The 26,043-nt window shown below is 37.4% G+C and overlaps 1 protein-coding gene across 1 annotated transcript in view; it reads right to left on the bottom strand.

The window, feature by feature from the left end:
• Erp44 (endoplasmic reticulum protein 44) overlaps positions 1 to 26,043 on the bottom strand; it is an 81,718-nt gene that overhangs the window by 19,879 nt on the left and 35,796 nt on the right. The window contains exons 4-6 of the mRNA XM_048420602.3: positions 23,801 to 23,916; positions 4,473 to 4,657; positions 2,833 to 2,948 (exon numbers count right to left, since the gene is read on the bottom strand). Of these exons, the coding sequence (XP_048276559.1) occupies positions 2,833 to 2,948; positions 4,473 to 4,657; positions 23,801 to 23,916 (417 nt within the window). The remainder of the gene's footprint in view (positions 1 to 2,832; positions 2,949 to 4,472; positions 4,658 to 23,800; positions 23,917 to 26,043) is intronic.

Below are 26,043 nucleotides of genomic sequence, written 5' to 3'. Positions count from 1 at the left end.
TGGCAGGTTCAAAAATCAGTAGCTTTTCTTTTTGTAATCAGTAGCTTTTCTACACACTATCAACAAACACCGAGCTCTCGTTAGAGCTCATGGGCACACTTTCAATTTACAGCAGCATTGAAGATAAAATATCTTAGAATAAACCCAAGCAAGGAGGTAAAATATCTGTACAATGAAAACTTCCAGTCCCCGAAGAAAGAGATTGAGAAAATACATCTTGTTTGTGGATTGGTAGAATTAGTATCATGAAAATGGCCATCCTACCAAATGGAATGTACAGATTCAATGCAATGCAGCCCCAGTCAAAATATCCACAACATTCTTCACAGAAATAGAAAAAAAAAATCTTAAATGCACATGGAATCAGAAAATATTCTGGATAGCCAAAACTATCCTGAGCAAAACAAAGAAATAAACGAACAAAATCTGGGAGGGTTTGCTACTCCAGATCTGAAGATGTATTCTAGAGCCATAAGAAGACTAAAAGAACAGTATGGTATTAGCATGAAAGAGACATGAAGTCAATGGAACAAAACAGAAGACCCAAATATCTACAACCATCTGATATTTGACAAAGAGATAACATCTTCAACAAATGGTTCTGTGAAAACTCAGTGTCCACATTCAGAAGAATTAGACCCATACCTATAACCCTGCAGACATTAGATCCAAATGTATTTAAAACCTGAAACACTGAAACTGCTAGAAGAAAATATAGGCTGTGCTCCACGAGATATGGGTAAAGGAAAGGACTTTCTAAGACTGATTTCTTCATTTTATGTAGGAATGCTCTATCTGAATGTACAACTTTATGCCAGAAGTGGGCATCAGATCCCACTAGGGATGACTGTGAGCCACTATTTTGCTGAGAATTGATCTCAGGACCTCTGGGAGAGCAGCCAATGCTCTTAACTGCCGAGCCATCTCTCCAACCCTGGAAAAGGGCTTTCTAGACAGAACACTATTAATCAAGGATTTAAGACTAACAGTTGATAACTGAAACCTTGTAAAATGAAAAAAACTTCTGTATACCTAAGGAAACAATTGAGTGAAAAAGAAACCTACAGAATGAGCATCTTTGCCAGTTACACATCTCAAAGAAAATTATTAGCCAGCATATAAAAAAACCTCAAAGAACAAAAAGTCAAGGAAACAAATGACCCAATTTAAAATATGGATTAGGTTTCTAGAGAGAGTTTTCAACAGAAGAAATAAAAATAGCTAAGAAATACTCGAAAAGTGTTTATCATCCTTAGCAATGAGGGCACTGCAAATTAAAACAGCTCGAAGATTGCATCGCATCCCACTCAAAACGTCTACGATAAACAAAACAACTGATAACAAATGTTGGCATGGTTTTGGAAAAAGAGGAACCCTCATTCACTGTTGGTGGGGATGCAAATTAGTGCAGTCATTCTGGAAACTAAAATTCTAAAACTACTTCCAGACACAAGAGCAGCAAGTGCAAAAGTTTGGAGGCTGAAGCTAACCTAGTTCAGAGTGTCTGGAGGTGGGCTACGCGGCCAGACAGCAGTGATGTGAAAGCCCCAGCTGGAGGTGTCCCTTGCCCATGCTGTACAGTGTTCTTCAGAAACACTGATCATGTTCACAACGAAACACCAATAAACCCACAAAAGCATGGAAGCAAGGACCAGAGCAGAGGTCATCAACTGGAGAAGGCACCGCAGCAGCTACTGCAGCCAGACTAGCACAGCTGTTAAGAGCCCCGAATAAAAGAGGTCACACTGCACAAACACCAAAGGTGGCTGAGAGAACCAAGAAGAGAGAGGGTCAAGGACAGAACTTCTAATAATTACATTTCAGAGACGGAAAAAGAACAAAAAGGAGAAAAAGGAACTCTGAGGGGCAAACCAGGGGGATTTAATGTCAAGTGTTGACAAGAAAAAGGGGGTGGGGAGTAATGTCTCAGTCTTCAGAGAATTTGAGGCGATTAAACTGAAGAAAATCCACTGGGTTAGCCAATCAAGGAGTCATTCTGTAACAAATCAGGAACGAGCTTCATTAGAAGGATGGAGCTGTAAGCCAGCTTCCAAGAAGCTAAGGGTTTTTATTAGGAAGACCTCGAGAAAGTCAAGGTAACAAAGCATAAACTAACCTTTACAGAAGCAGAAATGAAAGAGAGATGGCATTATAGCAAAGAGATGACAGCAGTGAGTCAGAAAAGAGGAACATGATTTTGGAAAAAGAAGTCAGTTTCTCTAAGGGATCAGAGTGAAACCATGAAAAAGCAGGGAGAACTGAAGGACCAGAGTCCCAGGGAGAAGCTATAAGGACAGTTTACAAGAGTGAAGAGATCAGTCTTAGAAAGGTGGACTGCAGGGCTGGGGCGACAGACAGAACACACATGCTTAGCATGTGCAGGCCCTGGTTTCTGATCCCCTGCAGAGGGAAGTGTGTAGGAGGTAGGGGTGCTATTTTCAGACAAGAAATAAAGGACGGTGGTAAAGATATGGAGATAAAGGAAGATAACAAAACCTCCGCTTCTTAACTAGAAAGAAAACATGCTCGGTCAGGTGAGCAATCATGGGTTAGCAGTATATCTGGCTTAAGGGTCAGTGAATTGAAATCAGAACACGAAAGAGCTCGTTGTTAACTAGGCCACTCTTATGTTTTTACCTACATTTTGAAACATAGGACAAAACACAACACAACAAAAAAAACTTTTAAGGCCCTTAGAGGATTGGCCATATGTATCACTGGTCAGTGACTTTAAAAGGATTGAGGTCATCTTTAGAACATAATCAAATAGAACAAGAACTGAATGTGACAGCCAAGCTCACCTCCTAGCAGGCTGCTGGTCAATATACTTACCCAAAAGCAGAAAGGAAGGCACAGTCATCATGCAAAATACTTGCTACTCTTTCAAAAACTCTGTAATTATCTGAATCCTTCTGCTCAAAGTATCCAATGATATTTCTCTTACTGCGCTGTAAAATAAAGTATCTAATTATTTTCTGACATACATGGTTCTAGGAGCATGCTACTTCATTTATACTTTATTCTGGAACTTAGCTCTGATTGTAATTCAGTTTTCTGCAACTGAAGAAAACTATGAATGAAGTGGGAACATTTAATGCCTATTCCAAAACTATCGACAATTATGTTGGCTTGAAAAAAGTATTTACTACAATAAAATGTAACTATAAATTTATTAAAACTGCATCAATTCAGACTCCTCCACGGGTCCCTAATATGCCTCCACATAGTACTGTATATGCTAACTGCATAAGACTCTGTCCACTCTCTATACTGGCCAGTTCTCAGGGCTGCGTGTTTGCAGCCAAAACATTAAGGTGTGGTGATATTTCATTTGTATTTTAATAAATAAAGCATGACTGACGCTGAGAGAGTAAAACAGCCGCACTGATCAGCCTTACAGACCAGGCAGTGGTGACACACACCTTTAATCCCAGTAACCACACTAGTTCTCCATAGAAGCTGGGTGGTAGTGCAAGCCTTTAATCCCAGCACTAGAGAGGAATATTAGATGGGAGGAGATGGCTCTCACTCAGTCTCGTTCTGAGATTCCTGGAAGCAGGATCGCCATTTCAGACTGAGGTAGAGGTAAGAGCCAGGCTGGATCTTTTGCTTTTCTGACCTTCAGGCTGAACCCCAATTTCTGTCTCTGGGTTTTTATTAATTGTGCTACATTAAGGTATAGTAGATTGTTTTGTTCGAGACAAAAAAGAATTTGATGTTTGATCTAAAATGGCAAGCTCCCCAAGCACAGTCATCCCTTCCTGTACCACATCACACTGCCTGTATAAGCATCCATCATGGCCCTTCGCATGTTCTCACAAGACACAGGGGCTGGGAGACAGCAATAACAAGAAAGGCTCACAGCTCACAGGCCTGCTGTGATGTGAGTAATAACGTACTTCATCTCTGGTCCAGGAGTCATATTCCTCTGACAACAACCACAAAATGGTAGCTAGCCAATTTATTAACATGTCACCTGATAGTGACTGGAATAAAAACTACACAATAGTATTTTGCTCTTGGTGTTTGTGTGTGTGTATGTGTGTGCATGGTGTGTTTATTTTAAAAAGACAGAAGTTTGCGAAGTTTATCAAAAGGGACTATCTTAAAGGACGCTAAGTCATAACAAAGCTGAAGAGAGATTGAAGTAGATGTTTTACAGGTGTCAACCACGGGAAAGAGGCAAACTGTGGTGTGTACACTTGACTTAAACTGTTCATAATTCAGGCATCTCTTTGTACTACATTAATTCAATTAGTGAAGCTTTACAGTATGTTACACATTTATCTGGAAGTTCAGCAACCATTAGCATTTCCCTTGAGAATTAGTCCCAGGCAAACTCTTTCCAGTATGCAAACTGTCAAATGTACTGCAGTAAACTGTAAGAGAACATGCAGAGTCTGGGTTCATATTATGGTCTGTTTGTGTTATTACACAGGCAATGCACATTCATCCACCGTCAGTTAACTTACATCAAGAGTGGTAACTTCATCTATACTTTGAATCTCGTGAACTGGATTACTTTTCTGTTGCCTGATGTAGTCTGCGAGCGCTTTCACTGATCGCTGGCCCCTGTATTCTCTCTTCATCATCATTCCATTGCGAAATAATTTGAGCGTTGGGTATTTGTTTATCCTGTACCTCTGGGCTATATCAGCTAAAAGAATGAAAGAATGCATGAAAGGAAGTTAGTTACCACTCAGTCAAGGTGAGCATATTAGTCTAACGATCAGAAACATTACAGTTATTTAGTGACAACTTTATTAATGAAATAGAAAACACTCAGTCATTACTTTATACTGGTTATCACACAAGCTCTGGACTCACTGGCTGATTTTAAATTTTGAATCTACTGCTTATGGTGTGCATGAACCTTAAAAGTTCATAAACTGTGATGCCCTCACTTTGCATCTGTTACAGTAAGGATAATTTCTATTCCTATAAAGTTGTTATATGAATCAAGTGAGACAATGCAAACACATTGATAGTAAGTATGGCAGATGGATATTGAATTAAAAATTAACAATAACAATTATGCCTTCATAGCATATAAGCTAGGAGGAGGGTGATAAGTAGGAAGTAAATCGAATTATATATCCCAAGGCTTTTGAAGTGCTCAGGAAGAAGCAGCAGTACTTACAATATTTGCTAAGCTAAGGCTGCCTTGTATTCTCTACAGGACAAGCATTTACAGAATACTAAAGAATTAGTAGAGGTTAAGGTTGGAGCATGGGTTCTCAAAAGAGATGGTGGATAAAAGCCTATATGTATATAATTTAGATCACATAATACCTGGGTAAAACCATGGAGGATTTATAAATAGGAAATCACAATTCATTATCAAAACTCTTTACATCTGAATTATTAACACAATGTATACATATTTAATAAAGCCAATAACCTGCCTAGTTTAGGAGCTGCTCACTTCAAAGCAGAACCAGAAAGTACATTAGCTACAAGCTCTTCTCCAGTGGCAAACTACAATTAGAAGGTATGTTTTGGAGACCTATTACACTGGAATAAGGACGGCACCACGACAAGGACAAGTTTTAGAGACAGAGGCATTTGTAATAAGGTAAAGAACAGAAAATGTGGTTTAGTAATAAGAAAAATGATCTTCCTATTAAAAACAAATACTTCTCCAGTACATTACACATAATTTATGAAAAATGAACTTTTGCAGTGATATATAAATACAATGGCGCTTTAAAAACTGTATCAAACAGTTCCTCTGAGCAATGAAGTTGGTCTAGAGAAATGAAAATACCTTTTTTAAATTTATAATTTTCCCAAGCATCTCCCAAAGACTGATCTGAAGGATCGGTGACCATAATATGAAGTATCAGGAAGTTACATAAAGGAATAAAAAAAAATTGTATATTTCTAAAGTGAAATACTCGGGATGCATGTAAAGTGGAAAAAACAGCCAGATGTGAAAGCATAAGGGATGTGGGGGAGAAATATAAACGTGGATGTGTGTATAAACACACAGACATGCCCCTGCTTATGCATCTGTCCCACTTTAACCTCCAAAGGAGAAAAAAGAAGAGATCACCAGTGGGAGAAAATGAGAGACCCTTTGGAAGAAATTTAGATTTTATTTTTACACTTTGATTTTACACTTCTGACTTTGAAATGATGCAAATATTTAACATGAATATAAAATGTTTTAAACATTAATGCCAGTACTGTTGCTTTGAAATTTAAAAAAATTTTGATAAAGCATTTGATATCAGTAAGGTCACTAAGAATCAAGAGTTTCAGCCTAAGAGAGTAAAGTATAAAACTGACAAACACTTCACGCTATTGGCCTGAACAAGAGTTTTGTTGGATAAGACTTCAAAAGTATAGGCAATAAAAGCAAAACTAGACAAATAGGATTATCTAGAACTAAAAAGCTTTATACAGCAAAGGAAATAGTCTTTAGAGTACAGAGACAATCTATTAACTGGAAAATAATATATACAGTAACACTAAACAGAGTCAGCACTTAACATTTATACAAAATTCAAACTAGTACACTGCAAAACTAAAAATTACTCAATTTAAAAATGGGTAAAAGATCTGAATAGATAGTTCACAAAAGCAGATATTTGAAGGTGTGTGGAAAGAAAAGTCAACATCATCACCCGTCAGGGAAATTTAACTCAAAACCACAAGGAGAGGCTGAGACACAGCACTGTGGTAGAGTACCTGTCTAGTCTAGCATGGCTCCAGCAACACAGGAAAGTACACAGACATCACCCACTCCAATTAGACTAGCTCTTAAAACGACAAAAGATAGTAAATGTTGGTGAGGAGGTGGAACAGTGGAACATTTGCATTACTTTAGGAAAGAATGTAAAAGAGCTGAAAGAGTCATTATGGACAACAGTGTAGAAGTTCCTCAGAAAATTCAAAAGAGAATATATATATATGCTGGGGTATATATCCAAAGGTACAGTCAGAATGTTGACAAAGGATCACACTCTCATGTTTGCAAAAGCACTGGTTACAACATTCAAAAATAGAGAACCACCTAAACGCCTATGACAATCACTGATGAATGAAAGGGGGAGAAAGAGGAAAGAAGGGAGAGAGGAAGGGAGGGAGGGAGGAAGGGAGAGAGGAAGGGAGGGAGGGAGGGAGGGAGGGAGGAAGGGAGGGAGGGAGGGAGGGAGGGAGGGAGGGAGGGAGGGAAAGAGGTTGCTAGACTGATGTAGGATGTCCTGCTGTATATGTGTTGCTTTTACTGGTTAATGAATAAAGCTGTTTTGGCCAATGGCTTAGCAGAGTAAAACCAGGCAGGAAATCTGAACAGAGATATATAGAGAGAGTAGGCAGAGTTAAGGAGACACCATGTAGCTGCCGAAGGAAGACATGCTGGAACCTTACTGGTAGGTCACAGCCTTGTGGCAATACACAGATGAACAGAAATGGATTAATTTAAGATGAAAGATGAAATATGCAGGCCCATATTCATTCCTACATTGTCTGGCGGTCAGAGAATTCTGAGCTACTTACAAGGTGCAATTTGCACCTGTCACACAGAAGGTGGTCACCTGGCTTTTTAATAGTAAAACAACCTGACATCAACCTAACAAGTGGTCAGGATAAGCTAATGTCTTCTGCTCCTTCTATTGTAAATTAAGAGATAACCTGGGAAAGAGGTGTTTTTCAGTCTAAGTGACAAACGAGGCATAGACATGACAATAGATATAGATGTGACCAAAGTCATTCCCTCTCCACACTTAGGAAACAATACTAAGGAAGTTTGTGTTACCTGTCCCCTCCCTTTACCTTGATATAAAAGCTGTTTGGGAAATAAACACAGGTAATTTCAGGATGTGATTTTCAGGATTTGAATGAAGCCCGAAACTCCCTCCCAATATTGTCACGTGAACTGTGCCTCATTTATTCTCATGCCTCCATTCTGGTACAAGAAATGGTTTATGTCCGGGCTGGCCCCTGACAGGAAGAGTTTGTTAATGAGAAGAGCCTGAGCTATTGGTCAAACAGTGTTGTAATTAATATTGTTTCTGTGTGATTATTCGGGTCTGGGCAGCCTGGAAACGAACAAGCAGTCTCTGCTTACAAAATGGTGCATCAACATGGGACAACTACATCAACATAAAACAAGAGAGCTTGAGAAGGGATTCTAGACATAAAAGAACAAGGTTAAACACAACTTCTTGGTATCTGTGTTTTTTTTTTTCAGATTTGCTCTGTTTTTTGATTGTGAGCAGAGGTACAGTTTCTTTAAGACAGGGAGGGATTCCTGGTTTGTGCTGGCAACATGAACTCTGGCTCTTTTGAGAGGTCCTGCACTTAAATGAGGTCTGTGAGCAGCATGTTACAAATTGCTTAATGGTAACAAAGACCAGCTGTGTCACTGAAGCTGGGACAGTGGGCTGCTCCTCTCACAGGGCCATGCTGAACTGGGTGGGGCAAAGAGACAGGGCCATGGAACTGGTCCTAGCCATGCTAGTTTAGCATTAAAAAGAAAAGAGCAGGTGCTTCTGGTCAGAAAATGATTACAGCTATGCAACACAGATTCATATGGAAAAGACCTCTGAGTGGGTCACCGTCTTGGGTAAATGTACATAGACTTGGGAGAGAGAAGAAAAAGATTATAGACAGTTATAAAAAGAAACAGTTTTAAAAATAAAGTCTTTAAGGAGACAGTAAAAGTAATATAAAAGTACAGACAATCAAAGATTATAGGAGTAAAGAAAAACAAGCCACATAAAGATGGAATATACACAGAGAGTCTGGACTATGTATATTATTGTATTTTCTTTGAACTTTTTGAGTGCAGAAAGACATTTATTTCTGGGGGCTGTGAAGTGAAACCAACATAAAGGCATCTTGACTTCAAAATTTGGATCTAAGGAAATATTGCTTTGGAAAAGAGGTTCTGCTTTTGTTTCCACAGAAGATGAGAACCTATGGATTCCTTCCAGACTAATGTGGTTTGATGGAACAAGACCCCTCCAAAAGGTCTCTGTGAACCCTAAAAATACTTTGCCCAACAAACAGCAGGAAGTAGTTTGGAGAAAACGATGCCCAAATTCTCAAAATGCAATCATTTATACATGTTTGTTTTCATTAAAAGGGGTTTGGCATAAATCGTTAATGGTCACAGTCAATCTCTTTAGGGGGGGCGGATATGAAATATAGAGATGAATACTTTACATTGGTATGGACTTTGGTCTATAAATATAAATTTAAGGTCAATTTTCTTATATATTTCTATTATTGTTTAAGGTATTGTGTTTATACAGCTCATTTAAAAATGCAATGTACAATTAAAAATTACAGATTAACAGTCATTTATCATAGTCAAACTTTTAGTCATGTTAGTTAGGTTCCCCAGATATATAGAGAAATATTTCAGTTAGATAATCTTCAACACTTCAAAGACCTACAGACTATGGCATTTAAAATGCTTTAAGAACTTAGACTTTTCTCAACAGTGAGACATGTCTGCTTCTGGCAGCACCAATACTTCAGAGAGGTTGATGGGCATCAAAGAAACTTGTTATAGAATCTGCCTTCAATGTGACAAGGCAAATCTGGGCAACAAACTGCTCCTGCCTGGACTGTTTGATGGTATGCTATATAGACTGGACATACAAGACCCACAGAACTTGCCAAAACAAGGTGGGATAGTCCTTTAGGGTTCCTGTTTCATGAAAGAAACTTCCAGACATTCTACAGGACACAGAAGAAAGCAACAGATAAACTTTGTCATTACAAGGTAAAACAGATCTTCAAATTTTCTGCTTCACTGAAAAGTCTGCCAAATATTATGGGCCTATAGGCTCAAGATCGATGGCCTGAAGTTACAATGGAACTTTGGGAGACTGTTTAGGCAGCAAGATGTCTCTGTATCTACATCCATGGAAAACATGAGAAAGCTTAACATAAAGTTCCAAAAACACAAAAACAGAGTCAAATGCAACTTCCTGGTAACTGCCTTCTCTCAGGTAGGCTCAGTGCTAGCAACAAACAAAGGCCCTGCCATCAAACACTTAAATGGGGTTTATGAGCAGCGAGTGGTGCAGAGCATGGATCCCAAAACTTCCCAGAGTTGAAGCGGTAAATGTGGCTCCCTGGTACCTCTGCCATAAGGCTAAGTTCTCAGGGAACCTAGGCAGAAGGAGTCAGCCACCAGCCAAGCTGCACTAATAGCTGACACAGCAGTTTAAGACTCATCTCATGTGATCAGAGAACAATACAGATGCTCAGTAAAGACAGATCTAGACAGAAAAGACCTCCAAACAAGTTACAGTGTGTTTAAAAATATACAAAGGCTTGGGAGAGAAAAGAGAAAGGTAATAGTCATAGAAAAAACAAGTTTAAAAATAATGAAATCTTTAAAGAGAAAAATTAAATAAAAAATAAAAAAATAAATCACATAGAGATGGAAAAGAAACAGGGAGTCTGGATCCTGTCATTGTGTTGTCTTAATGTTTTGATTACTGATGAATGAGCAACAGCTGCTAAAACATATTGGATTGTGGGGGTTGCTGGATTAAACCAACCTATATATTTAAAAAATGTCTTACTCAAAATTTAAGTCAAAAAAATGTATTATGTTGGGGAAGAGAATATGCTTTTATTTCCACAGGAAATCAGAGACTGTAGATTCATTCCAGGTTGATATGAATCAGCTGTGAACTAAGAAAACCCCCTGAAAATCCTGGCTACAGACATAAAAAAATACACCTACAAAAACTACAAAATATATGATGTATATTTTACCTGCTCAAACATAAAACAAAAAATTATCTTTGGCTAACTTGTGTACAACACACAGTCTGTATTCTATTAATGCAGATATATATTTATGTTACTTTTAAAAGTTTGTGTATTTTCAGAGCAAGGGAACCAAATGCTGCTGAAAACAAATGGTCCAGGTGATCCAGTATCTCACTTCTGTTACAGTTTTCTTAATCCTGCATCCAGAATAGTTTCAAGGATGCTAGCTGAGATGGTTCAATCTCACGGACTATTCCAGTGTAGACTTAACCATTAGCCTAAATTTTCTCAAGATTCCCCCAAAGATACCAGCACCTCCAAACAATAGGAATTAGTTTAGAGAAAACAACACCCACATTTCCAAAAGATTGATTATGAATGTTTGCTATTAATTAAAGGGGTTGGTTACAAGTTGTTAACAACTATTAATCTCAAAATATTTTACATTGGTATAGATTCTAGTTCACTGATATAAATATTAAGTTATTTTTACTATACTATATATGTTTCTACTCTTATTTGGGGTATTGTGCTTATGCAGCTCTCTTAATGTAATGTATAGTTAAGAACTACAGGTTAATAGTCATTTATAATCAAACTTGTAGTCATCATAGGTATGTTTTCAAGGTTAAGCAGATATATTTAGATAGATAGATGGTCTTCAAACACTTCAAAGACCTACAGAATATGGCATTTAAAGATGTTTAATAACTTACGGCTTTTTTTAACGTCTGCTCCTGATAGCACCAATTTACTTCAAAAAAAGATAATGGGCATCGAAGAACCTCCTTAAGGATTTTGTTTTCTTTATGGTACAATCTAGCCAGTTGGGCAAAAGACTGCCCTTGCCTCAATTGCTGACAGTGTACTGTCAAAACTAGACCAGCAGGATGCAAAAGAAAGTGACTGCTACATGTTGCCAAGACAAAGTAGAACCGTCCTTCAAAATTTCCTGCTTCTAAAAAATGTCATTTAGATACACTAGGCCTATAGGCCGAAGCTAGATATCTCAATGTTGCAGAAGAGCTCTGGTTGACTGTCCAGGCAGTAAGCTGTCCCTGTCATTAGGTAATATTACAGCCTTCTGAGGTCTTTGATGGAGTTAAAGATAAAGTTATGATAAAAGATAAATTAGGTATAAAATTTTAGACTCACAAAGATAAGACAGATAATAAAGTGTTTTCTCTAAATTTACCAATTACAAATGGACTGGATATTGTAACTGTAATTTTTACTTAATAACTGCTTTTGTTGAATATAATTTTACTACATTAAAGTTAAAACCTTCCTTTTTAGTTGGACAAAAAGGGAAATGTTGTAGAATAATCCTTTTTGTACACTGTGAAGACATGTTGCTTTCATTGTTAATAAAGAGTTGATGGACAATAGCTAGGCAGGATTTTGGGGGAGAGAAGATTCTGGGAGGAGCAAGGATAGAGTCAAAGCAAGAGATGAACATCCTGTACTGAGATAAGGTATGAGTTATGTGGTAGAACATACACAGAAATGAGTTAATTTAAGTTGTAAGAGCTAGTTAGTAACAAACCTAACCTATTGGCCAAACATTTATACTTAATAGTAAGTCTCTATGCAGTTATTTGGGAGTTATCACTGGACACTCAGTCTGACCAGTGATCCTGACAAAAAAGTCCACCTACAACAGAGTCTCAGGCTTTCTTCAAATTTGCTATGTAGCCCAGGTTAGCCTTGAACTTAAGATCCTGCTCATTATACCTACCCAAACCATGAGTTTTCATAACAAACTAAAAGATACTTGTAACATACACAAGATGCAAATGATAGCACTTATAAAATAGAAGAATGCATTCAAACATAAGTAAACTAGCTGGGTGGTGGTGGCGCATGCCTTTAATCACAGCACTAGGGAAGTAGAGGCAGGAGAATCTCTGTGAGTTTGAGGCTAGCCTGGTTTACCGAGAGAGTTCCAAGATAGCCAAGACTACACAGAGAAGCCTTGCTTTGAAAAACCAAAAATAAATAAACAACCAAATAAAATTGAGAGACGTGAACTAAAGGTATTGTTCAATTTATGAAACAAAAATGAGTCAATAAATATAAAAGCATACTCAGTTGTAATCATGAAGTTATTGATTAAACTACAGAAAGAAATTTTATCCACCACATTGGCAAAAAGCAAGCAAGCAAACAAATAAGACCCCTCATAATTTAAACTCAAAATATCAAGCCCTACAAATATCTTATCATGTACAGCTTAAGCATATATGCAATGTTAATAAGGATAAATCAGGTGAGTGTCTAAAGTTCCAGGAAGGTGTCAACTTATCTTTCCTCTTTTTTCATTCCCCACAAAGGATGTGGCAAAAAGGACATGTGACAGGTCTAAGATGAAATGACTAATCTAATAAAAAGCATTTATTATTTGCAATCTCAGGATCAGTTTGAAAATGGACAGCAAAGACAATGATAGAGACAATATAATGCTTTCAAGTATTTAAAAATAATATTTTAATTAATTCTTTGAACATGTCATATATTTTGATTATTTTCATCCCCTCCCCTAACTCCTGGATTCTGCCTACCCCTACAAACAAACTTCATGTGCATGCATGGTCTAGCTTCCTTTCTCCTTTTAAAATGAATGGAATGAAAACTTAATATACTACAAAAGAATTTGTACACAGTAGAGAATAGGAAGGTCAGAGAGATTCTCAAGGGTCTGAAGCTCTGATAACAGAATTTGAATGCTAGCTATCCTGTTTGTGATAATTGGCCAGAGAGCTATGGAGTTGGACTCTCGAAACACTCACCACCAGTAAGAAGTACTGCAGGACTGGTACAGGCGGCAAGCGCCCATTTCCATACTCAGTCATTAGAACTGTTGGACTGCCTTAACTATCTGGTTTTGAAGAGAAAAGCTAATATCTGAAGACTATTAGGAGACTGGTCAACAAATTCAAACAACATCATGAGAGCAGATATGCTGAACAATGAGATAACTTTTAATTATTAAGAAACAAAACCTTTAAAATTACACTGATTGAAAATTTCAGACATAAAGGTAACTTTTTATAAGCTTTGGCCAAAAGTGATTTTAAGATAATTATAGCATGACATTTTGACAATGTAAGAAAGAATGACTTAAGGGATATAATAAATGGTTTTTAAAAATTACCTGGATAGATCAAATGTTAAAATGGATGTCAGAGGAATTGGAAATTTCAGGAGGTTAACAGCGTCCTGACTGGAAAATTAACATGTACTGTGCTTCGATGGTCACTAACTTTGCTTCCCGCTTCACAAACACCCAATAGGGTTACAAATGGAGAAACTGTGTCATGCTCTTGTCTCATCCATGGCCCACTATTATTATCATCCACAGAGTCAGTCCAAGAAGGCAGATGGTTTCAACAGGAAGTCATCACTGTTCAAAGCCCAGGAGGACTGCTGCTGTTTCCATACCTCTTATTACTATTCTTAAACCATGCTCCCTTAAAACAGACATTCTCCCCCAAGCCACACCATTAAAATAAAACCCTAAACAGAAGACATTAAAAATGACCTTGACTCTTGAAGCTTACTCAGAGCTCAGGCTCCCGAGTAATGCAGAAAGCTAGCAAGACCCAAACTATTTCCAGGTCATCCTCTGTGGCGGCTAAGAACCACTGACAGTGGTGCATGGGTTCTAAGTGATGGCTTTCTTTACAGTTGCTTATTTTCCAACAAAACTCTGTCCTATTCACATGAGCCATTTATATTTTTGTGCTCTTTATGCAGGATTTATGTTCACCTCTAATAAAAGTTTTCTTGATTTCAAATAAGGAAGGTTTGAGTAGCATTGGAAGATGGACCAGTAGGAGTAACTCAGGTATATGGTAGCATATTGTCTAATTCAAGAACTTTCCAAGAAATGCTAACAGGAGGTTGGATGGTTCTGCACTGATCAACACACATATAATGCCATACAGACTCTAGCCACTGGAGGTCAGCAGAGAACCTGGTCCTACCAGGGGCAGACTGACCTTCCAGATTAAAGGCAGCATTTCCATTAGAATAATGAATTCTATTCCCACACTCTCAAATGAGAAGACTCTAGGTGGTGTGATCATACTCCACGGTGGAGGCAAGGATATATTTGAAGCATGTGCATACATGTACACATATGCATGTATAAAGTATGCACGAATGACAAAAACTTTTGGAAAACAAACTAAAGAAAACAGACTCACTTGCAATCCAGCCACCACTACTAACCATTACTAGCCTCTATAGAAAAATCACCATTGATATTTTGAATTCTATCTTGCTGCCTCTGAATAAAATCTATTTAACTAGTAGTGACATATTTCAATTGAGAACAAAGCAAATTCTTAGGTTGGTCAAATAGGAAAATGCTGACCTAACACTTCTAGACTGAGTTGCAGCACCTTGCAGAAACTTGCAGAAAGAGCAGAATGAAAATTCCTTGATCAAGAGGACCAGCAATACTCTTAATGTGTAGTCAGTCACTGCATGGAAACGTAAAGCCCAACTCTGCTGACAAATGAGGCACAAGAGATTCTGAATGGATCTTCCTTCTTATAAAACACATAACTAATTTCTGCATGTGAAGATAATATTGTTCTTTATAATCAATGATGACTTAGAGTTGGAGAAATACAGAAGAAAATACTCCTATGCATTTGGGAGAACTGAACTAATGTAAAGTATTCAACAGTGTACCTGTTAGACAGCAGCTACTGGTAGGGAGTCAATTATCTGCTCATTCTTCAATAACTACAGTGAACAACTATACCTACGAGGTATCAGTGCTGGGAAAGGCCACTACAGAGATAAGGTTCATCCTCTTACAGGGCTCACATTTGATTTCATTTACTGACTGACTGAGAGAATGTCTCACTATACATTCTAGGCTGGCCTAGAATTCTTGATGTAGACCAAACTAGCCTTGAACCCACAGAGATTCACCTGCCTTTGCCTCCCAAATGCTGAGGTTCAATGTAAATGCCACCACACCTGGCTTTATATTTTATTATTGTCATTGTTATCACCATTACTGATGTGACTACTTCCAATACTACTTCTGTTTCCACGGGACTCTTAGAAGAACCTTAACATCCCTAACACATAGCATACACATATTCCAGTTTGTAGTCACTTGGTACAACTTAAGAAGCTAAGATTCTTGCCACCCTGTCTCAAGGTCCAAAAAAAAAAAAAAAAAAAAAAAAAAGCATATACCCTGATCAAAGAAGTAGTTTTCCCAAGTCCTACGGACTGAGAAGGTAACTGCCAGAACGATGGCAAAAACACAACCTGACATGCTGCTCTTCTGCAGGACCAGTGAGGACACCTGCGCTTCTGTCAGCATGGGCACAGAAACAGCTGGGACCGAGGTCAATTTCTGTCTCTTTTTCTGCAGCCATGACTTCCCTTTTCTTTCCCTGTTCTCTGATAGTCCATCCATTCCCCATAATGAGTATAGCAAATGGAGAATTTTAGGAACTAGAGGTGAAATGAGAGCTGTACTTGGGATTTCAATAAAACGTAAAGAGTGAACGTACTGATGATATTCCAGCTTCATCTACTCTACCTCTCAGCTGGACAGGAGGAAAACAGAGGGGCGATGAACAAGGCTATGTGCAGTTCACACCCTGAAACACAAGTACTGACTGGGTGGAACTGGTTTCTTTCCTACTCCACCCTAAGTTCTCAGCACTGGAGTGAACCTTCCACACAAGCTCCGTACTCAGAAGGGCAGAGCAGAGCTGCCTGAGTTGCCAGGGGATGGGAGAGGAGACGGGAGGAAATACAGGCAGCAAACCAAGTAAGCAGCTCCTAGAAACGGGCACTGAGATGCAGACTCCAGAAAACCAACCAAACGGTATTAAGAGAAGACTTCCCAACCTATTTTGAGAAAAAAGGAGGTGCTGTCCCTCCCAAAGGGACTTCTTTAAAGTGCTCACTGATGCTTTACTTTTAAAGTGCCATTACGTTTATATTGTACTGAATTCTGCTGTTTCTCGACTGGACAGTATCACCACCACCAGCTCTTCAAGAGGACTGATGAAAACCTGTAACAGCACTTACAGAACTTTCTCCCCAGGGGACGATGTAAGACTGTGGCTCAGAGAGATCTCACCCTTATGCATGCATGTCACACCACAGTGTGAGCTTCAACGAAAAAGTACTACTCTTTCTTCATATCTGTGTCATATCCCCAGAGAAGCCCCATCCCACCATGGTAAGGTATACTTATTAATATAACGTATTGCAATATTTAATGCTTCCTCTTCAGAGAAGTTATTGTGTGTTCAGCTCTATGTTCAGTTTGCTGTCATATCTCTAGGACCTATCACATGTCATTACAGAGAAGAGGTCTGTACGTTTTTGTTGAATAAATACTATTAGCTAATTCAAAAGACTGTGATAGCCATAGGTGAGGTAATTTATGTAAGAATAAGCTGAGATCCACATAAGTACTCAATGAATACACTCACCAATTAATTTAATTAGAAAGTTTTCACAGGAACTGCTCTAACCCAAACCATGAGACTCTGGATGAGAGGTCGGAGTGAAGCAGTTGAGTCAGTAGACAGCCAGAGTCACAACACCTAACAGGTGACTAATAGAACAAGACTGGGAGTCAGGAAGGTATCTTGATTTTCAAGCAACCTTTTATCCTTTACAGGAAACGGATCCTCTGACCGCAACAAAGTTAATCCGGAAGCAACAAGCACATGCACCTGTCTGCACAGACTATAGTAAAGGAACACCTACCCGGGAAGAAACTGACTTTATTTGTGCAGAGCACAATCACTTTCACTAGAAAGTCATACAATATAAACTGTATATGTAAAACTGCTGGAATTAAAATCCAACACACAGCAATACACAAATGTTAATTTCATTTTCTACAATAAACACAAATTAAAATTTAAAAGCCAAAGCCATTTTTAACAATTACAAAAAGTAAGACATAGTTAAGAATACGAAGCCCGGGGGTTGGGGAAACCTAGACAAACCAAAACTGACAAATATACTACAGCTCCAGGTGGTGAAAACTCAGTGAGGGATGTAAACCCATGGGATGCAGCGCCACTGTGTCGTCTGTGATGCTCTGTCTTGGGGAAATTATTATTAAAAACAGAATAAGTGCACTTAGAACAATGACCACAGACATAGTTAGTATTTATAAATGAACCTTTATTAAAGACACTTTAATGCCATTTATAAGACACTTCAATATCTTACATGTTTTCAATGTATAGTTTCAAAATTTCTATAAATAACTCTGTACATTAAAAAATAAAAAATATTCTACAAATTATGTGACCAATATTACTTAGAATGGCCTAGGTTCTGAAAATAAAGATAAAAAGATGATCAGAAAGACCCAAGATCTGACAAGTAAATGCGACAGACTGGATGAGAAAAAAGACGTGGAAGAACTGGTAAATACAATCAGAGTGCATTGAGGGGAGTCCAGTATTAGCCCCAAGGTCTGACAGTAAAGTAATGTAAAATGTTGATGGTAGCTAAGGAAAACACACACAGATGCACTCAATCTCAAAATAAAATATACTAATAGAGTTCATAACAGTATCAGAAAAATAATATATGGAGACTGAAAATGAGAAAATATTGCTGAAACTGGAAACATCTAAATACATGGTAAAATTAAGAATGTTTACAGATCAAAAGATTTAAGATTACTAAAATAATAATTCTCCCCAAACTGGCCCCAGTGAAGTGAGCTCCAATTAGAGCCCTGGCTAGGCACCCACGGAAATACAACACCACTAAAACAGACAAAGGCGCTCTGAGAAAAAAGCACAAAGTTGGAAGATTTACACTACTTGTTTACAAGAGCCTCTATAAGCTACAAAAATCCACAAACTATGCAATGAACACCAACTAGATCAACAATTAAAAAAAAGAGCAGAAACAGAGTCATAAGTACAGGGCCTATGGCTCTATTTCAAAAAAGATGCAAAGGCAGTCAGAGAAAAAAGGGAAAGGTTTTTCACCAACAAATAATTACATATCTGTTTGACAACCACATACAACAAATCACTCACCCACTTTAACTCATGTATTGTTCTACAAGTAATAATTATAAATGAACAATGGGCATTAATGGAAACCTTCATGCTATGAACTTTAGAGAAGAAAACAAGGCAAAGTAATTTTGCAACATCTGCATAAATAAAAAATCCAAACTATGATGCATTAAAAATTTGTAAGAACTTTATCAAAATTAAAAACAAGGAACCAGAAAGGTGGTTCAGTGGTTAAGAGTACCTATTCCTCTTGCAAAGGACTTGAGTAGTTATATGGTGGCCTACAGACAGCCCTAACTGCAGTTCCAAGAGATCTGACTCCCTCTTCTGAACTCTGCAGGGACTGTGCACACGCATGTTGTACATACATACATACATTCATACATACATACCATACATACAGGCAAGCTAAACATTCATACACATAAAATATATCAGAAAAAGATACTTAAGACATTTAAGGTGGGTGTGGTGCCACAGTTCTGAAATTCCAGCACTTTGGAGATTGCAGTAAAATGATTACAAGCTTCAGTTTAGCTTCGGCTAAATATTAAGCCCCAAGGTACTACTTAGTGAGACCTCTCTCAAACAAGCAAGCAAGTAAGCAAGCAAGCAAACAAAAGCAAAACAAAACAAAACAAAAAACCAAAGGGCAATGGATACAGTTGCAACATAACCCTTGTACCCAAAGCTCAGGGGACACTGTGGAAGAGAGGGCAGAAAGATGGTAAGAGCCAAAGGACCAGGAAGCCTGCTCTGAGAGCAGGTCTCTTAGAAACAACAAGGAAGCCATATCTGATTCCTCAGTGGATGCCTAAACAAGACCTAATACAACACCAATAGGTTCTAAAAGGAAAGAGAATATTCAAAAGACCAGTCCCTTAGGCAAAGAACTATAGGCAATTGATGAAAGAGAAAGAAAATCAGTCTTCCTCAGAGATGAGTCTCCTAATTGGTTATCCAACACCAAATGATCAATTCTGTAGTCATATACATACAAGGAACACTAAACAGATTCAGCAGGTTGTATCTATATATTTATGCATATACATAGGTAATAATAATAATTTTTTAAAGGTCATGAAGAAGCAGTGGTGGTGCATGAGAGGGACTAGAGGGTAGAGAGGGAAGGGGGGACTGAAGTAATTACATTTTACTTTTAAAAACATGTAAAGGGAGGGGGTAGCAAGATAAAGGTCATTGTAACCAAGCCTGAGAACTTGAGTTTGATCCGCAGGTCTCACACAGTAGAAGGAGAGAACTGACTGTCTCAAGTTGTTCTCTGACCTCAACATGCATGCTATGGCATGTACAATTAAAAAAAAAAAACAAAAACGAGTAACTGTAATACAAAACTGAAAATAACAACAAGAGACAACCCTGCACAAAGCTGAAATCTCCCACTTCCATAATTCAAATACTATCACAGAGCCATCATAAAACTATCTAACAGAATAGAGAACTTGGAAATAAACAATCACAAACACCATCACCTGCTGTTCTATAAGGATGTCAATACCATCTAATTGGGGGAACAGTCTCTTCAACAAATGGTTACAAATAGCCTGGATATTTTACACATATAAAAATAAAGTTAGACTCTTACCTTAATCAATACATACAAATTAAGTTAAAAAGTACAAAAGACCAAGTAAGACCTAAGACTGGAAAGCTATTAAAATAAAGGAGAGTTTACTGACATTGGATTCACTATGATTTCTTAGTTATAACACCTAAAACATGGGTGACAAATATAAAAACAGATTAATTGTACTACAAGATTTAAAAAAAACCCATGCATTAAGACACACCAACAAAGTAAAAAGACAACCTACAAAATGAGAGAAATATTTGAAAGTCATGTGTGTGATAAAGGAAGAATACTTAGAGTATATAGAGCTCTAGCCATTCAGTAACAGAAAGATGACAAAAACTGATTTTTAAGAAAAGGAGAACAGTTTTTCCAATAACTAACAAGAATATTTAGATACTCAACATCACTACACTTTAGGCAATACAAATCAACCATATCATCTATGAGATGATTGATGTTTTCAAATATTAAGTACACATAAAGCTTTGTATATAATATATACCATTAACAAGGATATGGACAAACTGAAACACTTATGTACTATTAAATGATGAATAAACAAAATGGGATATATAATAGTTTCACATTCATAGTCAACTGCAGCCAAAAATACTATATAAAAAATTCCAGAAATAAACTGAACTATTAAACTGAACACATTCTAAGTGGCATGATGAAATCTCATGTCTTACGGCCTCCTACTGGTATATTAGGTCTCCCTTAGCCAACACACTCACACTGCATACATACAATGCCTGCCCATTGGTCACTCAGCAGTTATCAGGTCAATTATAGCACCATAGGGCTTATGTTCAAGTCCTTTCCTCCTTAATAATGACTGTATGCTAAGCAGCAATTCTAGCAATTTGAATAAGCCAACAAAAAGAATTTCCTTTAAGCTTTAGTACAATAAGATATATTGCAAAGCTAGATTCATGTAACTTTTATTATTATATAAATGTTATATACTTATAATAAAAACTGGGATATTCCTCCTAAAAAGGGAAATTATAGTACATGCCTTGACAGGAAACCAGTCTTGAGGATATTATGCTAAGTGAAATAAACAAATAGGTATCTAGAATGGTCAAATTCTAGAAATAGAAATAAGAATGGTAGTTTTCAAGGGTTGAGGGTTAGGAGAGATGAGATGTCGCTGTTTCATAGCTATAGCATTTTAGTTTCATAGGATAATGAAAGATCTAGAAACTGGGTAAAAACAATGCAAACAAATACAACACTCCTGGAGCTGCACAGAAGCACAGTCCAGGTGGCAACTGTATTTATAGGTATTTTATCCAATTTTTTTTAAAAATAAAAGGCACTTAGCAGAATGGGAGAAAATATCTGTAAATAGTACTAATGCTCATAAAACTCATAATGCAGCAGGAAAATAATCCAACAAAATGTATATAATTTGAATAGATATTTTATCAATGATATACACTGTCGTATGAGCGCATGAAAATATTCTCAAGCTCAGTACTATCACCCTACAACAGAATGTCACTAAATACTATAAACAAATCAACCAGGCATAATGGTGCATGCCTTCCATCCCAGCACTTCAAGGCTAGCCGGGGGTCCACGGTGAGACAGCAAAAACTCTTAAAAATATTTATAACCACACAACACGGAGTAATCTCAAAATAACCAGGCTAAAAACAAAATAAACAAACAAACTTATAATAGTGAGATTTATTTATTGTATAAATTAATTTGTTTAAAAGATGCCATAAATGATGCACATAATTGATCCAATGATAGAAATAACTAATTCTCTCCCCATGACTGCATGTGTGAAAGTATAGTGGTTCAAATTTAGAGCCAATAGGAACTCAGAAACTCGCATTTTCATTGTAGCATCTAATTAAATATAGAAAAAATATAAGGATCTGAACGTTGACCCCACACCAAGCATGCCAAGCTCTCTATCAGTGAAAGGGCAGGAAGAAGTACCCCAGAAAGCAGTGCAGACATCATCTCTGCCTGTACCTGCAATTTTTATTGTCGTCTTTATTCAATTCATCTGTGAATTAACAAACAGAAATATGGGAAATGGCTTATAATAGTTTGAAATGATATGCCATTAGAAAATCTATTCTTCCAGGCATTGAGCAGTGCTAGTAAATCCTCAAAATGTTCTCTGAATGAAACACGAAAGAACAAAACTGCTCTGTGCAGGCATTGGTCAGTTCAGGGTTCTAATTCCAGCTTAATGTACACTAAGCTGTGCAGCACTGGTTACGTCGCTTTATTCTGTTTCTTTACCCAGAAAAATAAAGAGAGACAGAGGGAGAGAGAAAGAAAGAGTGAGGGAAAGAGGGGAGACCGACGGACAGAGATACACACAGAGAGAATAGGTGTTCAGGAGCAGAATAACTGTAATCAGCAGGTCAAATATAAGGACAGGAAATTTGCAGAATAGAAGAAAGCTTTACACACAGTAACTTACCAAGAACTCAATGCAAACAAGCTTTTAGTGAGCAGTCTGTCTTCTAGAAACTGTCAAATGCACGACATATAGAGATCAGTAGCTGTTAAGTCTCTACAACCGAGAGCATCAAGAAAAAGAAATAAAGTGCTGACTTGAAAAACTTCCAGTGCAGCTGATGAAGCAGCTAAGACCCCAACACAAGACCTACCAAGTTCAACTCACTTGGCACTCCGAGAAGGGAAGGCTGGAGGACAGTGAGCAGGGTACTTGGGAGGAAGCACTAACTGCTAGCTCACCTGTTCAATTTAGAAAACACTGCTATTTATATTAAAAACCACGGAGATTTTTCAGAGTGCATTTCACAGAGACAAACAAAACACAAGAAAATAGATTTTTAGAGAGACTAACCAAAGTTTTTATAATAGTTCAAATATTATGATAGTAACTGCAGCTAATTACAGTTTAAACACAAAGCCAGTCTTAGCAGAATCCTTAAAATAAACAGAAACACAAAAATCTGATACTGTCTTATTTGAAATGAATATCATATTTTTGTATAATTTTATAGTCTTATTTAAATTGATTATTATATTTTTACATGCTTCTTTTTTTAATTAATTTATTCATTAAAAATTTCCCATGCTTCTAAGAGTAATAAAAATCCCTATCTGTCTTCCAGAACTATAGTTCAATTGTATTTATTGATTTTAGTATTTGCTTTGGTAGAAAATATAGTTAGCTGCTACCTATATACTTGATCTGCTACATTTTAATTCAAAAAAAGCATAAATATCTTTTACAGAGGCAAAATGGAGTTTTGTTGAAAAGACATAAAAGATAAGATACTAGAAATTTATTCTAGGTTTCAGACTCTTAGATTTTGTCTTCATTTAAAGCAGGGCATTTGGGGAAAAAAGGAGGGGGGTTTTGCATGTGCAGGAGGGAATACGACATTTCTTCCAGACTTCCTACTTAGTTACTTACAGTGCTGATCACAATCAACTCTGGCAAACACTACTTGATTTTTATCTGGATATTCTTCCTTAATGACATCAGATGCTTCCTCAAAAATTGGATGCAACATCTGGCTGAAACGACACCTACACACAGACAAGCACACCAATTAGCAGGAAAACGCAGAAGGTACAGGATCTTACTTCAGTTATCATTCATTGATGTTTAGTATATGTACAGTAAACAACTTGTGAGACAATCACACATTCAATTTAACCATGCTTCTGATGTCTGTCAATGAATGAGAGGAAACCGACTTGAATTAAGAGATCACACTCTCTAATGCAATATTTCATAAACTATCAAGTTGATTCGTTGTTTTGCCAATGTTTTGGTGAACGTAGCTACAGCTCTCTCACAGAAGTCATGATGTAAGCCTGCAACATACCGTCTTCCCTACATTGCTTAGGCTGTAACTGCTAAGATCTGAGTGTTTACAAAAGAAATCAGCTTTAACTGAACAATAAACATCCTTCCATATTACTGTACAAACTCTGAGTTTATTGCAAATGCTAGGTCAACCAACCCTACTATTCCATCAATTTCAGACACAAGTTAACAGACTAAATAAAAACAGTTCTTTCAAAAGACTATATAGTAGATAGTGAGTATTTTCCCTTCAAAATATAGTCACACATTAAAATAGGCCTTTATCTCTACAAACAGATAAACATACTATGTCCAGTAGCAAAAAGTTCTAATTTCTAAAGACTCCCTGACATTTTCCCCTCTCCCATCTAGTTATAAAAGTGGGGCAAAATATCCACAATATTCCAGTAAATTGTTACTTCTAATCCTCTCTGCCCCTCATTTGGCCAATAACTTCAGAAATCCATACTGTGTGTGATTAAAGGAACCTAACTGGGGTGTGAGAGGGGGTGGAGAAATAGTATATACATACAACCACATGAGGAAGATGGACATTTCATGGGGAAAGATACATTGAGGAAGATATGTAAAACACTGTAATTGCTACTATTGCTTTTAGAGCCCTTATATACCAAGACATTTTCTTGAAGAAACCCGTAACTTCTAATCCATGTGAGTTACACATATTAACAATAACCCAGTGAAGAATATGTGAAAGGACGCAGCATTACACCTCCTCCCTATTTCTTCCTGTTTCTCTTTCTAGCCTACTCACCTGACTTCCTAAGGAGATGTCCTAGAATCTACAAAGGAGACACAATCTGTATCTTCAGACTCAGCTTTCAAATGGTTCTTTCCTCTTTAGCATCTTAAATCTCCCATCTGGGATACGAAGGGTCTGTGGACATCATGGACCATGTCTTATTTAACTACATATTCTAACAAGCGTTCAATAGACTCTGTTAAATGAGCTAGCTGATACATTAAAAAACTAGAGCAGTCAGAATCCAAGGTCTGCGAGTACTTAAAATTTTCTGAAAATAGACTAGGCAGAGGGCAGGGGAAGGCAGAGATGGTTTGGTTTGTGGTTCTGAGAATTTTAGCTGGGGACTACTTGAAAACAGATCTAAGGCTTCTGGCTCTGGAGCAAAGGAAGTCTCACATCGAGAGCTCCTCTCTGGGCTGTCCAATAAAGTTTTAAAGCAGATTCATATTTAAAATAGTATCTATTTGAGTAGTTTAAAGGGGGAAGTGTGTATCATTACTGCAGCTTTGTATGCAGGTAAACACTACATTCACACAGGTAACACCACAAAAGAAACAGAGCCATTAAAAAGCTTTCATGGTCTTCTGACCCAATCTTCAATTGGGGGCTTAAGGAATCCTTAACCAATCAACCACAGAGGTAACAAACAGACACTTTGGTGCCATTTACTATTATGACCTAGTGGGAGAGAAATAAACATTAGATTTAGACACACCTGAGTTTAAAGTGCCAGATTCACCACTTACTAGCCAGATGGCCTTTCTGAACCTCAGCTTCCCTAATCTAAAATGGAAATTACAATACCTAGCTGCGAGACAACCCTGAGCCTTATAACAATATACAGAGCATTACTAACCACCTACTCGGGTTTATTATTCTCTGTGGCATTATAGTGCTTCTAGGTAGCTAGCTACATAAGAGAACTAACTTCCAGAGAGAATAGAGTCTAGCCTTTGAAAGCAAATGCAGGAAACTTATCAGCAAATTACCCAAATTTCCTCAGTTAAAAAAAAGAGTGCAATTCATCATTAACAGTAAAAGACATTCTTTAGGTATATGTTTTCTCAAAGAGCCGCTG

Source organism: Myodes glareolus, chromosome 16 (assembly GCF_982192425.1).
Source record: "Myodes glareolus chromosome 16, mMyoGla1.1, whole genome shotgun sequence".
Classification (NCBI taxonomy): Eukaryota; Metazoa; Chordata; class Mammalia; order Rodentia; family Cricetidae; genus Myodes; species Myodes glareolus.
Note: the sequence above shows the minus strand (reverse complement) of the source record. Positions and strands in the feature narration are given on the sequence as shown.